This window comes from Triturus cristatus, chromosome 11 (genome assembly GCF_964204655.1).
Source record: "Triturus cristatus chromosome 11, aTriCri1.1, whole genome shotgun sequence".
In the NCBI taxonomy this organism is placed as follows: Eukaryota; Metazoa; Chordata; class Amphibia; order Caudata; family Salamandridae; genus Triturus; species Triturus cristatus.
Genome location: NC_140594.1, coordinates 136,866,344 through 136,882,959, shown reverse-complemented (window position 1 = coordinate 136,882,959; position 16,616 = coordinate 136,866,344). Strand labels below are relative to the sequence as shown.

Here is a 16,616-nt window from a genome sequence, read left to right as displayed (position 1 = left end):
TTCTCCATTCTTGGGTTGATGAGCCGAGCCCTGACAGGGTCTTTAATGATTTCTGAGGCGTGCTTAATGACTCCTTTAAGCATGGGCAGTGTTGAGGTGGACCTTTGTGAGGTTTCAAAGGTATCCATAAGAAATTCCTCCTCTACTGAGACTGTATGCAGGGCCACCCCGTGGTATTGGGCAGCTCTTTGCAGGAGCTGGTTGAATCCGATGTATTCCTCGGGGGGCGGGGGGGGGGGGGGGGGGGGGGGGGAGGGGGGAGGCCTGGAGGGATAAATATCATCTTGTGGGGTGTAAGGGACATCTGGGACAGTGTAATCATCCCAGGGGAGCCAGTAGGAGTAGGGTCTCCAAGGGGTTGATCGTCTGCACCTCCCCCTGCATCATCTGAGGTGTTGTCATCCCCATCATCATCAATTGGGGTAGGTGATGGTGTGGGAGAGTAGTGTGGAGGAGGAAGAGGAGAAGGAATTTGCAATGGAGAGGTAGCAAAGTCTCTCTTCTTTGGTGGTGGTGCGGGCGCAGGCATTTCTAGTGGCCTTTTCTTGATGCTGAGCATTAAATGACCAGTCTTAGGATCTTTCATTAAAGTCTTTTGGGTAGAATCTGGACGAAACAGTTCATCTATGGGAGACAGATCCTTCGGAGCCGAGGGTTTCGGTGCGCAAGTTTTTTGGGCGTGGACTCGGTAGCGGTTCTAGGCTTGGAACCGTGCAGTTTTGAAGTGTCTTTATCAGTTGGAACCGGTTGTTGTTTTTTCGGTCGGAGGTCTTTGGCTTGGAAGTATCGGGACCTTTCGGCGGGTGCTTTTTAGTCAGCTTCGAGGGTGTTGTCGGTGCCGAGGAACTGGTGCTAGCCTTCGACGCAGAGTGCTTCGCTGTGGGAGCAGCAGTCGGCGTGGATGAGGTTGATGACGCCTTTTTCTTCGGTGCCGTGTGTTGCTTTTCGGTACGGAGGGTAGGCTGACTCGAGCCCGAGTCGCCTAAAGGCTTAATAGGCTTCTTTACCGGGCCCGAAAGCGGGGCATGGGAAGCAGTGTCTCGGCGTGCACCTGAGCCTGGAGGTGGTACCGAAGCCTTTTTTGGTGGTATGGAAGGGGGGAGGGGAGGGTGAGTCGGGGTCGACGTCTGTACTCGCGGCCCTTTGAGCTGGAGTGATGTCGTCGACGTCGGAATCATCTGCTTCGGAGGCGCTGATGATGTCCTCGACTCAACCCTGCTCCAGAACATAGACGCCCTCTTGAAAGATGTCGTCGGGGATCGAAGATGACGAGCGCGCCATTGTTCTTCGAGCTCGTCGGTCCCGGATGGTCTTTTTGGAGCGGAAGGAGGCACAAGCTGGACAGTCTCGGCCTCATGCTCCGGTGAAAGGCAGAGGTTAAATGGCGTCCTATCCATGAGCCAGAGATGAGGCCCGGGTAGGCCAGAAGGCCTTTGTCGACGACCGGAATCGAAGACTTCAAAGTTGAAGGGTCGCGTGTGGCTGGAAACGAGATCGAAAACAATACCGTCGAGATGGGAATGATTGCGCGTTGAAAGAGAAAACCGTTAACGGTTTCGAACTGGAACGCGAGAACACATCCGAGCCCGATGGCGGAAAAAAAACAATCTGAGGATGGAGCCGATGCCCATGCACACTATGATCCAAAGGAGGAGTCACATACCTTGTGACTTCCAAAGACTTTCCAAGACAAAAAACAAGTGCAAACATTCGGGCCCAACACCAGATGGCGATCTATGCACAGTGTGTAATCTCCAGCTCATATGCCTCGAACACATCATTAACGAAGATAAGTAACTTGTACATCTGATAGAGACTACTAGCTGCAGATTCCTTAACGTAGAATAGATACCCTAGCCATACCCAGAGGGGAGGAGGGCCTGCGAGAGAACCTCCCCAGTAGGAAGAAACACAGGGCCCCAGCAGGGGACGTGTCACGGGGACAAAAAGAGCGGCCCAGCCCCTACCAAGCAGAAGTAAGCAAGAACAAGGCGAAGGGAAGACTAAGAGACCGCAAGCCCATCCAAGGTACAACTGCCACGAACCCTCGTAGGGACAGACAGCCGCAGAGGAGCACCCCGGAGGAAAAGAACCACCCCAACTCCAGGGAGCAGAGGTAGAACCGGAGACAGAGCCCGTCGTAGAAAAACACACAGCGATAGAGGACAGCTGAACAGGCATCAGCCGCAAGGAAGCAGACAAGGCAGGAACGGCTCCACAGCCAAGAAGCGCAGGCGTAAGAAGAAAGGCACAGGTGCGCAAAGCCCCAGCAGAACAAGAGGCAAGGGCACAAGGGATCACACTAAGGGCCACATAAGTGGACCAGAACGAGCAGGTGTGCGCAGCCGGCAGCTGACAGTACCATGGAACAGTGCACCCAGAACAAGCCAGGCGCATGCAGAGGGCAGAGGCCAGGGAAATTCAGAACAATCCCCAAAGGAGGATCGATCAATAGACACACACCGACCCACAAAGAGAAGTGGGACCAGCCAGAAGAGAAAGAGGAGAGACACGAAGGACGGACCGAAGCCGTCAACCAGAACACAGGAAAGCCAGGAGAAACTTAGCCCCCCTGGAACACCAGACAGAGGACCAGGCTGAAACGTCGGACAGGAAAGTGGAACCGCCACCACACGACACAGTAGACAGCATGCCAGACTGGGCAAGCAATGTAGCGAACACTGAGAATGACAGAACCTGGAGCAGCGCAAGCTGCGCCCGGACAAGACATAAGAGACCGCACCAGCGGTATACAGTGATACCAAGAAAGGCAGGGAACCCGAAAAAGAGCAACCATACCTTCCCAGCGCAGTACAGAGCTATGCAATAGCTACAAGTACCCCACATAGGGTATGATAAGTCCCAAGGAAACATGGGAACACCTCTTGGAAAAATCCTGCAGCAGAGGACAAGAACAAAGGACCTGCAGACAGAACCACAGACAGCCTGCCAATCAGCTAAACAAAAAACATACAGAAGGCTCAACCTGAGGACACATACGGGTGTACCAACAACCAAAGAACCACAAAAGCCAAAGGGGCTGTACCAGCAGCCAACAGTACAAAGGGGTCAACCTAAGGACCCCAAAGGCACGCCAACTCACAAAGAATACACAGACGGTCCAACCGAACCACTAGACCCCCGAAAAAAGAGTGGGATAACGTCGCCCATAAAGCAGCAGAGTACCGACAAGCCAAGTTTACGGAGGGGGAGGAGGAGGACGGAACCCCGCAAGGAGCCACTGAATGGCGGCATCCACATGGGTGTTAAACAAAAGCACCCCATCAAAGGGCAGGTCAACCAGACGCTCCTCAACATTCTCAGGGAAAACGCTATCCCTCAACCAAGCATGGCGACGGAGAGCTACCGAACTTGCCATAGAGCGGCTGAGAGCATCAGAAGCACCCAGGGCCGAACGAAGAATAAACGGGGCCAACTCCCAGCCCTCCAGCACATGGCGCCGCAGATCAGTGCAGACACCTTCTTGAGAGGCAAAAGACAGAAGGGACTCCACGGAATCCCAAAAGCTGGAAGTAGCCCCGGCCAACACACAAAGCGTTTTGGGAGCTCGCAAAGCAGCACTAGATGAGGCGAAGATGTTACGCCCCCCATGAATCCAACCACCCGGCCTCCCGTGACAGAGGAAACAACACCAAAGGTCAGGAAGGGAAAGCAGTCTGCAGAAGAGGACCCTGAGTAGAAAGGTGGAAAGAAAGGCAGACTGTATCGTGCGGAGCAGGACGGTGGAGGAGCGACTGGGGCACCGGATCCCCCGTGGCAGGACGCCCCCAGGCCACGAGAAGAGAATTATGGAGCGAAGCTTCGAAAGGAAGAAGCAGCTCCCGTCCACCAGAGCCCTGATGGAGAACCTCAAGCAAATGGTCCGTAGGGAATGGGGTGGCAGGGTCGCCCATGTGCAAAATACTAGTGGCCGTGGAAATGGCCCGGGCAAAGGCTCCACTCGCCTCTGTAGTGCGTCATGGGGGGGGGGGGGGGGGGGGGGGGGGGAAGCAATTCCTTCGTGGGTGATGGCTGTAAACCAAGCCGGCCATCCCAGAGTCCAGCTGGAGGAAGAAACGGCCAGCCCCGGAATGGTGGGAGAATCATGGACGAGTGGGGGACCTGAGGTGCCTCAGGGGAAGGCTGTGGCCGCGGGGACGGCGACTCGACCTCCGACGAAGCAGCAGCCTGCGTGAGGAGCTGAGAGGGACCCGGGGACGCGCCCCGGCCCCCTAGCCAGCACCCGCGGCGCTGCCAGGGCCGGCAGCCGTCGGCGCCTGAGCGGCGTCAGCTCAGCTTCTGGTAAGGCCGCCGCCTGCCCAGAAGACCGAGGAGGACTCGGGGGCGAGCCACAAGTCCCGGCGACCTCCCGCAACACCACAGGGACCCTCTCGGGGGTTTGCGGGAGGCAGAGGTGCCGTGGGCCAAAGAGGGGAACCCCGTAGGGCCGCACCCCGACGGCACCACACCTCCAAGACCTGAAGTCGAACCCGCCGGAACCGCCGGCGACTCCGCAGAAGGCCCCGCACGTGCCAAGGGATCCGCGGAAGTCCCAGGAAGAGGAGGAGGGGCCAATGAAGCCTGCATAGTCGCAGCATAGGCCTCCATTTGGGCCCTGTTCGCCCCGATGCCAGGAAATGCCGGGTAGGGTGGCGACGAATGAGGCCGCATGTCCCGTGGAGAACCCGTGCCCTCCGCAGAGCGGGGACCAGGCCTCGGGGACACGCTATAAGACATACCGACGGGCGAGCGATGCCCTAGAAGCCTCGGTGACGGGCGATGTCGAAATCCAAAGCGGTAATTCTTGGACCCTTCCGCGGGGGACGGACGTGGAGACGACACTGACCTGGACAACCAGGCCGAAAGGAGCTTCATCCGGCACTCCCGCCGGGACTTAGGCTTCAGATGCTGGCAAGTGTCGCAGTCTGTGGAATCATGGTGCTCGCCAAAACACCACATGCAAATAGGATGAGGGTCCATCACCGGCATCTGACGTGCGCAAGACGAGCACGTCTTAAAGCCCGAAGGCATTTGCACACTGTCCCACAACACAAAGCGTGAAAAGTAGGCCTGAAACCAGGTCAGGGACACGATCCAGATCCGCGTTGCATGCGGAAAAGAAGCAAACTGACGGGGTGGGGCTTATGTGACCTCGCTGACGTCACGCTCGTGGACGTCAGGGCAGAGTCGCGTGGTACCGCCCCCCCCGGCGTGCAGAGATGCTGGGGCAAAGAAAGTTTTCCGGGAAAAGTCTCACGCCTGGGGATAATTCTATGTTAAGGAATCTGCGGCTAGTAGTCTCTATCAGATAGGAGGGTTTGGAAGCTGCAGCTGCTAGTGGGTTGGTGGACTGACCCAACCACTGGCTACCTGACCAACAAGGCTGGTAAGAACGGCATCCGCGGCCAAGCGGACGCTGGAAAGCTTGTGTGCCGCAGTGACTGTGTGGGTAAAGACACAGTTGTGCGCACCTTCCGTGTCTATGAGCCAAAGGCGGATTGAGGGTGACAGGGTGCCATAGAAAGGCCCAAAGACCCGTACGTAGTACTGCTAATCTGCCTCGTCTCTTAAGAGATAGGAGCCATCAAAGAGCATGTCCATGAGTGAGGATTGGACATCATCAGAAAAGTCAGCCGTCCTCAAACAGGCGTGGCGTCGCAGGGGCACGGTCGACAAAACCGCTATGCCTAGTGAGTCGGTGGTGTCTAGTGCACAGCATATAGTGAACTTAGCTGCATCCCTCCCATTGGCAGCAACTTGGGAGAGCAAGGCCCAGGCCTCCTTCAGGACTGTTGGCAGCACCTGAGCAACCGCATCCCACAGAGCTTGGAAATAGCAGCCCAAAAGGCTTGCAATGTTCACAAACCACAGTGCCAGGCTGGTAGAAGAAAGCAATCGTACCAAGATTTTCCAAACTCATGGATTCACTGTCTGGGGGGTCTGGTAGGGAATGCATTAGGGTTTACATAGGATGTTGAGGCTTGGACAACCATGCTCTCCGGGGTAGGGTGTTGGGTGAGGAAATTTGTATCCCCTGGAGCGAGCGGTGGGCAATCACCCTGTTTACAGGAGGCCCTGTGTTGGGCTTGGACCAAGTAAGACATCAGTAAGGGGAAAGCGGTTCTAATGGGGAAACTCCCGGCTGAAGCACTTCCATCAACACATTAGCCTTGACTGCCACCGAAGGCAAGCTAAGGTCCAGGACTACAGCTGCCCCTCGCACCACCATTGCGAAGGAAAGCTCCCTCCTCCGTAGTCACAGTGGGGCGGGGGGTGGGGGGGGGGGGGGGGGGGGGAGGGGGAAGCATGACAGTATCTGGAGAAGTATCCAGTCTACTGGTATCATCCAAATCCTTACACCAGTCCATTTATTCTTCATAAGGCCGGTATTCCTCAGGGTTCAGCGACCCCTCCTATTCCTCCCAGAGTTCAAGCCTGTAAGAATAGGGCTCAGGCTCTAGCCTGGAAGGAATGGCTCCAGTCGGCGACTGCGCCAGCATCATGTGACACCCCTCAGGCTCCATGTTGGAGTCAGGGATGAGGATGGTGCCGCCGGAGGGCACTAGCAATGCGGGGAACATCGCCCGCAGGATTGGGGTTGTGGAAGTTCAAGGTGGCACAACCAACGCTGATCCGGATCCATCTGTGGATCCCTGGGGCTCGACTGGTGCCAGAGATGTCGGCGTTGATCCAGTAGGGCCCCCTCCTGAACCCACAGGGCCTGAATGCGCACCAGAGGGAACAGCCTGCTCAAATATGAAGTACATGACCTCATAAAATTGGATGGGGGTGGCTCCGGCTCCCAAAAAGTTGGGGAGGTGCGGAGCCGAGCAAACACAAGGAGATGATGGACGGAGTGCTGAAACTTTTCAAACACTCACCCCCAGTCACAGATCTGGGTTGAATCCATCATCATTCTTTAGCTCACTTTGCCACCCCAGTTCAGACACAGCTATATGCAAATCAGTCTCGACCCTATGCCTCATGGGAACAGTCCAGCCCGAACTGCCTAGCCGTGTCTTCCCTGGACCGGAAACAAGCATCCTGGGACCGGTTTCGGGCTAACAGCCCTCATCAGCCAGGCTAGCTTGAATTCAGTGGCAAAGTGAGCAAGGGACCCACATCTGGGCATACCCTGCCAACTTAGGGCGAACAAAGCAAACACAAGGAGATGATGGACGGAGTGCTGAAACTGGAGGTGCGGAGCCGACCCAGGTGCCGGCTTACCTGCAGAACCAGGCCTCAAGTGGCAACGCTACCTGTTCTCCCTGGGCGATGGACAAGGTGAAGTCGAAGCACGCTTTGACAACGCCTTCTTCTAGTGGGACTTCGACTTACCTGAATGGCTCGATGAACTGGAGTCCAACGATGACCTCGGCCTTCCCGACCTCTCCCGACACCTTCCTGTCGACCAGGACCTCGATCGCACATTGAGCCACTATAAGCGTGAGGGATCGCTTCTTCAAGGCCTTCGGATGCATGGCACGGCAGGCCTTCAGATGACAGATGCCGCAGTGCTTAAAGCCAACCTTCGTCGATAACATGTTCTGCCACACTAGGAGGTAAACCTAAAAAAAATCTTCTACAAAACGTTGCAAAAACCTAGTCAAAAAGTGACTAACAGCTAGCTCTTCCCAATCTGCGCTTGCTGGCGAGGAAAGAAAAGAACGAACATCAGCGCGCCTGGGTGGTGCCTATATAAGCACCGTGAACGTAATTTCCAGCACAGATGACGCCAACGATGCCACACGGAGCTGAATGACGCCACCTATTGGCATGCAGGGGTACTGTTCATGAAAAATTTCCCAATCTAGTCTGACGCCTGGGGATAAGGTAAGGAATCTGCGGCTAGAAGTCTCTGTCCGATTAGAGAGGGCTGATCAGGCAAAGGAAGGCAGGTAGAAAGGGCTGGAAAGTAACCTTTAACTGTGCCCAAAGTAAAGTCTTCTTGGGCCAGAGACAAAACTTGCAAACATCAGACAACTTGGCTTGAAAAAGATCACTTGTCTGCACACTAGGTACAAACTTAGACCAGCAGCCGGAACAGATGGGCTTCTTAGATGGACATCAAAACACCTCAGATGGAATGATTAAGCCACAGGATTCTGTTTAGTCTCCACGCAGGAAGGTGTGGATTGTGGAGATTTGCATGCAGAAATGTGCCCTCCGTTGGGTCAGGAGGTCTGCCTAAGATGCATATGAAGAGGAGGTAAGATGCCATATCCAGGAGGTTTGGCACACGAGAGAGCCCAATCCACGACTAACAACGTGAGCTAGACCCAGCCCCTTCTGACATTCTTCTAGATTCATGGGATCAACAGCAGAGGTGGGAACACATGAAGGAGGCTGGAACGTGTAACACATCTCCCAGAGAACCTGAAGAAGACACACTAGGGCGCAAACTGCCAAACACTGAGCATTCTCACTAGGTTACTGTCCTTCAGCGAGAACCCTTGGGGACCCAGAACCTGCCACAGTCTGAGTCTCTAGTCAGAGGACACAGGACTCGCTACACCAACCTACGAGTTGCAGAGCCACATAGTGATTGTGTTGTACATTAGGACCTGCCTCTGATCGAAGGAAGAAAAGCCTTGAGTGCCAGACATGTTGAGCGCAGCTTTACACCGTTGATATGGTGGTGCTGCTTCATCAGACACCAAATGCCTCTTATTTTCGCCTTGCCCAGGTGACCACCTCAGTCGAGAGAAGGCATGTTGATCACTACAGTGAGGTTTGGATGGGGCAGGCAGAATGGTTCCTCGAATGTCAGGTTGGCATTAGCCATGGACCACTTAAGATCATGTGCTGCCTCTTCCAATATGCAGATGTTATCCAATGGAAAGTGAAGGCTCCACTGCAGAGCAACGCACATGAGGTTCCAGCAGCATGAAGGCCAGAAGATAAAGAAACCTTGGAACCATTTGGGTCAGAACCAATGCTCAAACGCAGAATATTGCAATCCTACCCTGAATGTCCTGAACTCAGTGCAGAGATGTAAAGAACTTGTAAGCCACCGTGTTCAGGATGATCATTTTAAAGTCATCCTTCACCCAGGCCAAATAAGAAATTTCAGTTCACTGATGCCAGACCAAGGGTAGCCACAATGAAACTGTGGTCAAACACTTACTGAGCCAAGCACATCCTTAGCAGTCAGTTTTCGAGGTCAGGGAATATATATATTCCCGACCTGAGAAGATGAGCTGCAACAGCAATCATCACTTCTATAAACACCCATGCGGCTGAGGTAAGGACAAAGAATAGGCTGGTGAACTAGAAGTGGTCAGACCCCTTAAAAAATAAGACAAAATTACTGTGGGCAGCAGGATCAGCACATGGAAATATAATGTCATGCAAATCCTAGGACAGAATTCAGTCTCTGGGATTTCAGGCCACCATTTTTAACTTGTCCTTTCTGATGAAGGTGTTCAGAAGTCTGAGATCTAAGATCAACCTCAGCCCGCACCAAACTTCCTCTCCTATCCTTCTTTAGGACCAAGACTTGTGCTCCTCTCCATCTGAAGAATCACTTTAATCACACCCTTGACAAGCGGCATCTCAACATCTCTGGCTGGCTTGAAAGCATAATTCATCAATTTCTAGCTGTACACTGTAGAAACGTGGGGCGTGGTAGACAATGGGCCACGAGTGAATAACAGCAAACTAGCAGTGTAGACAAAAATAAATCCTGCCCCCTGTGGACCCTCCATCACCATGTTAAAGCAATTTGGTAGCAGTTGCAGCAGGCAAGGATGAAGAGTACTGCTGCACCTCCTGGTTGCCATAGCATAATCCCAATCTCTCACTTTGGAGCCATAAATAGGATGGAAAGATTTGTGGGCTGTCTCTGTTGGTAAGCAAGACCCCTCTAGGAGCCTCAAAACATCCAGTGCTCTGGATGTAACTGGCAAATGGGGGAAAGGAACCACAGGAAACGAGTCCTAGACTTGCTATCCTTTAAACGCTCCAGAACCAAATCTTTCTTCCCACCAAAGAACCTGGCTCCGGCAAAAGGCATGGCCATCAGTGATACTTCGGTGTTCCTGGGGAACCCTGTTGCACACATCCAAACAAGCTGTCTGACATTGATGCTGGTGCTTATAGCACAGCCAACACAGTCCGTAGTATGCAGGCTGGCTCATGTCTTCACCGTCATGTATGGGCTGGGCAATGAAAGACCGAAAATCATCAGGGAGAGCAAGCACAATTCTTCGTGCCAGGTCTCAGTGCGCTTATGTGTACGGCTCAAGTGGCAGCAAGTGTTCACTGTCCAGAGGGTCAAACTGACGGAAGAGAAAACTCTTGACTAAGGCGTCAGTCTTTTTAGACTCACTATCTGGCGAACCATTAGGGAAAGCTTTAGCACTCACCTTTTTCACTGAAGCCTGCATGACAACACGCTCAAGAGCCAGAACTCAGCAGTCACACTTATCCTCAACCTCCCACACCACACTACACCTCACCTCAGGAAAATCCACTGGCCCCATATATGCAAGCATGCTCGTTTTAAACCCCTCACACACACATTCAAGATGCTACACAACATAGGCCCAACCTACCTGAACAGTTGCAACTCCTTTCACCCTGCACCCAAACACCTCTGTTCTGCAGAACTTCTGCTTGCACACATCACACAAATACACATAACCAGATCAGGAGGAAGGGCGTTCTCCTACATAGCTCCTAAAACATGGAACAACCCCCCCACTACACATCAGAGCCTCATCTCTTCTTGAATCCCACAAGAAACTTAAGACCTGGCTCTTCAATTAACAACCTATTCTAGGCTGGAGAAGCCACAGACAAACCTGCTCACCACCAGGATACCCTCGGGTGACACTGCACTTTACAAAAAACATCATAACAGTTGTTGTTCAGGTGCAACACTTTCGAGGAGAGGGTCCGAAGTGTTTTCTTATGTGATGACAACCTGCGCTCCATTTCACATAAATTACAATTTACAACTTAACTAGAATAAAAAGAACGTGTTCTGTGAATGTATAGTGATTTTTATCCAGGACTTGGTTGTACAGGTGAGTGAATCATTGCTATCACTAACAATAGATTAGTTACTGCCTTCTCACCGCCACATTCCGCTGAGTTGTCTGTTTTCACCATCTATCACCTCTCCCAGATGACCTCCCCAACCCAGCAGTGAAGCAACAGTCACCACAGTCTGGGTTGGGAAGGGAGAGCGTTCAGAGAGGTCTAACACGGATCTGGTTGAGCAGCCAGCACTGCAGGGTTTGTGTCGTCTCTGCTGAAATCTGGATGACATCCGAAAGGTTTCCTTGGTCTGGGCCCCCTGAGACTTCAGATCCCATTGTACAGCCCGCACATTTCATCTGCGAAAGTGGACAAGCAGTATGCATGAGGCCAACAGGCCAAGAAGCCTCAGAGCTACTGTCACTGAAATCGCAAACAGAGGCTGAAACATCAGAATCACAGCCTATATGTCTTGGACACATTGCGATGAAGGAAAGGCCCTCAACTGCACCTTGTCCAACATAGTTTAAAAGTAAGCCTCTGTGAATGAGATAGGTGCAACTTTGGCTTATTGATTGAGATCTCCAACAATGCCAGGAAGTGCTCGGTCATCTCGAGGTGGTTCACACGACTGACTGTTGCAAGTCTACCTTCATCATCCAGTCTTTCAGGAAGGTGAAAATTGGAATCCCTAACCTCTGGCAATAAGGCCAAACCCGCTATTACTGTAGTTAATATCTGAGGGGCACTAGTAAGTAGGGGAAGGGGAGCATGGTAAACTGAAAATACTCCTGGCAGACCTTAAACTGTAGGTATCTGTGGGATTGCAAGACGGGCTCCTTAAAGTAAATGTCCTGTAGGTCCAAGGCTACCATCCAATCGCCCAGATCAAGGGCAGACAGCACCTGGATCAGTGTGAGCATTTTGAGTTGTCCAGCCACAGGAAGGCATTCAAGAGGGAGCTCACCTATCAATTTCCGAGGCCAGCACCCTCTCAACGGCTCCTTTGGATAGTGCAGCTCACACCTCTTGCACCAAAGTAGATAGATGCTCCTCTCAGAGCCACTCTGATGTGGGAGGAAGCTGTTGTGGGTAAGAAGGAAATGGTAGGGCATAGCCCTGCTGGAAGATTTGGATGACCCACCTGTTGGATGTGATGGATTGCCACCCTGAGAGACAATGTTGGAACCTGCCCACTACTGGGTGGTTGGGCAGGGTTAAGGGCAAATTAAAACTGCCTGGTGGCTGATGCCACAGGGGAGGGTGACTGACTACAGGGGAGGGTGACTGAGAAAATTTAGTAGAGGTTGAAAGGTCCAAAGAACATGTCGTGGCCTTGCTTTTCTTGAAACGCTCTAGGGCGGAATCACATTTTTCGCAAAAAAGACAGGCTCCATAAAAAGGCATATTAATAGAGATGTTTGCAAATTGTCAGAAAAGCCTGTGGATCGCATCCACATGAGGCCACTGAGCACTACACTAGTGCTGACTGCCAAACAAAAGTGTGGCGACTGAGCACCACATTAGTGCTGACTGCAAACAATCGGTAGCATCCAGACTAGCCCAAATCATATATTTAGCCGCATTCTTCTTAATGGTTTGAGGCAAGGAAGCCCTAAAATCTTTGGCGACTCCTGGCAAGATACGGTTCAAACTGAGGTTGCTTGGCGTGCCAAATACTGATGAACTGAGATGCAGCCCCAAGTAATTACCACTAGCTGAGATCAATTTAAGCATTCCATCCACCACAATTGTGTATAGTTCGGCAAGATCTCTCTGACCATATCCCAGGGTGTGTGCATGCATCTGTGTTGACTGACCTCAGGGCTAGGCTGAGGTCACATTAATATGAGAAAACATTAATTTTGCAAATGTCTCAATCCTTTTTGCCTCCCTGTCCGGTGGAGGGTTGGGAGCATGGGGGGTGTTCTGGTCATGAAGAAAGAATTAGGATTCACCTTGCTGGTGGAAGCTTGGATCATGGTAGAGTTGCTGGGCGCTGATCTGTGGTGCCTGACCAAGACCAAGTGCCCATTAGGGTGTCAATTAGGGCTTTTATGAATGAGAGCAAGGGCTCAGAGGAAGCCGGCCCAGGTTGCAGAACTGCTGTCAGAACGCTTGTCTTTACTTTAACAGAAGTTACCTGTAGGTCCAGGCCCTCCGCAGCACGTCTCATTACTGCAGCAAATGAAGCACTCTTTGGAGGCCCAAGGAGGGAAAATCATCCCTGTGTTGGGAGAAGTATCAAGCCCACTGGCCTCTTGTAAATCTATGTATAAACTGTCATCATCATAAATCATACTAATCATCTCCAGTGTCTTTGCGGAGTGATGATAAACCCTGTTCAGTGTTAGAACATAGGGCTGCTGGAGTATTTGACGGCAGATCCATGGCAGTGGAAGTATATTGTCTGAACCAGGTTGAATGGGAACTGGTTGCGTTGGCGTGCAACCTCAGTCAGGATAAGACAGATATAGATCGGGGTTGGACACCAGCAGCGGATTCACTTCACACGTCAATGACTGGCATGAACGAAAGAGGCGCCAGATCAGGTCTTGGAGCTGCAATACAAGTCTGAACAAGACCAGGTGCGTAATCAGTCCCATTTTGCCATCTTGTGTTTCCTCTTTGACTTGGACTTTGACTAAGACCTGTTGAGGGATCAACAACGAGAGCGGGAAGTGGTCTATGCCATCCTCTAGGAGTAGCAGCAGCACTCATGCACGGTCCGTGACTTCTTCCAATGTTTGAAAACATACAGATTTGCTTTGTGGTCCCCAATCGCCTGCAGGTGCCCCAAGCCCAATCAAAAAGGCACACTTTGGGTGGGTCTGTCACAGACATCTGCTTACAAAAGTCACAGTATGGGTTGAGCCCTGTAGTTTTCCTTGTGGACATGGTTCCTCTGCACACCAGAATTACATTTTCTGACAAATTCATCAATCAACGAAAAAGGGAGTGACGCTCCGGATCTGCATCCAACGTCGCAGAATGTGACATCAGCGCTTATATGCAGCTCTACTCTTTGAAGGGTGCAATTAAGCCAATATGGCGCCACCTACCGGTATGCAGGAGCCCTTCTGTGAAATCTTTTAAAGACAGTCGGGCGATCGGGTTATACCTTAAAGGTGAGGAATCTGCAGTTAAACATATCCATAAGAAAGTGGCTAATTTGCATGTATTTGGCTTTCATTTAGGGCTACATGGAAGGGGAACAGTCTCTATCACCATCTAATTGAATACCAATTAACAAGAACCCTTAAGACTGTGGTACCAAGTTGCACACCAACAGACAAACCTAGTAGAAAAACCCTCAATAACACCACTCACCCTCCAAAGTGTACTGCTTCATCTCAATCTCGTAGAATTTGTTTGTTCCGATGATGACGCTATAACCAGTAAAGTAGATGCAGCTACAAGGCTCCGAGGTTTCAATCTCCTACAGAAAGGATGAATGAGAGGATGTGATAAAACAGCACACATTTTAGTCTCTATGCAGACAGGGAAAGAGGGCAGCGAGAGGGAACACGAAGGACACAGTCAGAACAGAAACATATTTCCATTATCACCAGTCTTAGTCTTTTCATATTTCTTGCAACAACAAACACAGAATTCCATATCCCCAAATGTGCCAACCACATTCAAGTGACAAAATATCTCCATAATGTTTCAAGGCACTGATCACCATGTGCAACAGGAGTTAGCCCACTTGTGTGCACTTAAATTCTTCATAACTTATTTTTGTGGTATTGTGTGTTGTAGTTATCAGAAAAAGAACGTAACCATTCATGCCTCATTTTCACCTGTCCCTCTTGTCTGCCACCTCTGCTCATCGGAGTACAATTGCTCTTGTGGACCGCTGCATACAAAAAGCTACAAAATTGTGCTTTATTAACAACTGAAATAATTTCTTGATAATGGAGCATATATTTTATTAATATACTAATGTACACACTTATTTCAAAAAAATATCTAGGTGCTTCACGGAAAATAATATGAAAGATACAATTAACATTAAAAACTGCTAACAGAATTAGCAGCAATGGAAAAAAAAAATGCAACATAAAAGAACAAATAGTGAATTACGTGCAGAAATCATGAACCTAAAACTCAAAAGATAGCATTTTAAAACATAATACATCAAGTTAAAATTAGAATGTCTTTCCAGTCCAAGAATGCTTGCAGCTAAACTGTTCTAAAAGAGCGGTAACACCACAGAAAATAATGGTGATAAAAAGCTGTTAAGAACAGTTTTAGCTCATGTTCTCTTGTTACGTAGGATCCACTAGAGATCATATGTTTTTGCATCGGGGGAGCTTCATTGATAGTACCAAACACTAGGATAATTCCTCTCTTACGACGTATATTATTTATGTTCACTGAAAAAACATCAAAGGTTAAAGTGACATACTAGTTGGGTGAAAATGTCAGTTAAAACGTAAAGTTTTTAACGTTAAAAAAAAAAACTGAAAAACACCAGTTATAGTTAACTGAAGTAACTATAACCCGCACACTCATCACGCACAGTGCTGTCATCAATGATGTCGCAGAACATTTTAAAAGTGTTGTAGTATGTGAGGTCATAAGCAGTGCATGACTAGGGCCTGAGTTATAGTTACATCAGTTAACTATAACTGGTGAAGTTCAGAGTTTTTTTTTGTTGTTGTTTGAAATATTACATTTTAATTGACATTCTAACATAACTATAATGTCACTATAACATCACTTTGACATTTGATTCTTTTCAGTGATTTGTTTAGTTTTACTAAAAGTAAAGTAAAGAGATGTGATTTTAAATAAGGCAGACCTACTGGCTTTGTCAAAGAGTCAGAACACCAAAATATAAAGAGCTGTCCAACTTGCTATAGCATGGGGTCAGTACATCAACTTATATAAAGCATCCCTATTGGCTTTGTCAAAAAACTCACCACAATAATGTATCAATAGCCATGTGCCCAGGTAATCCTTATAAATACTCACAGCAATACATACTATTTTCTCAAAAATAGTTAAAATAAAGCATTTTATTCCAAACAACTTTAGATCTGTGTATGGGTTTATCCTTAACACTCTTCTAGCAACAAAATACAGCAATTCTACCAACCATAAGAAGTCCTCACACTCCACCCGAAGAGCATACAGCTCCAGCTCAGCTTTAAAAATAATGGTAAGCTCTCCTGGAGTCATGCATTTAATGATCGGGAGGCATACAATTTAAAAAAGGAAAAAGGAAAAAACCATTTGGTTTGTTGTGCTCCATGTAGCCCCTCACAACACTTGTGTAACATGCTAGTGGTGCTCCTAGCCAGAATGGTGCACCAGAAAACAAATACAAATATGTAAATGATTCCTCTAAGAACATTAAGGAACACTCCTCGCCGGGAGTAGTGATTAATAAATGAGCAGCTCCTTAATTATTCTTTTTTTGTTTATAAATTATGTTTTGGATGTCCCGGTCCCACCTGAGACATACACAGTTTATGGTTAGGGTTTGAGGGGGGCCCAATGCCCCCGCGCCCTCTGATGGGTGCTGACAGGAGCCTTTTAATTTTTACCTGTGGTTGCCCCGGTCCCTTCTGTGACTCCCACAACTTTTTTATATATTGGGGCCTGCGGTGGGAGCTCCACGGCCG

The 16,616-nt window shown here is 50.0% G+C and overlaps 1 protein-coding gene across 6 annotated transcripts in view; it reads right to left on the bottom strand.

Annotated features, from left to right (window-relative positions):
• Positions 1-16,616, bottom strand: part of CIT (citron rho-interacting serine/threonine kinase) — a 1,313,172-nt gene that overhangs the window by 156,034 nt on the left and 1,140,522 nt on the right. For all 6 annotated transcript variants that reach the window (XM_085636268.1, XM_085636269.1, XM_085636271.1 and 3 more), the window contains one exon: positions 14,314-14,422. In XM_085636268.1, coding sequence (XP_085492394.1) covers positions 14,314-14,422 — 109 coding nt within the window. The remainder of the gene's footprint in view (positions 1-14,313; positions 14,423-16,616) is intronic.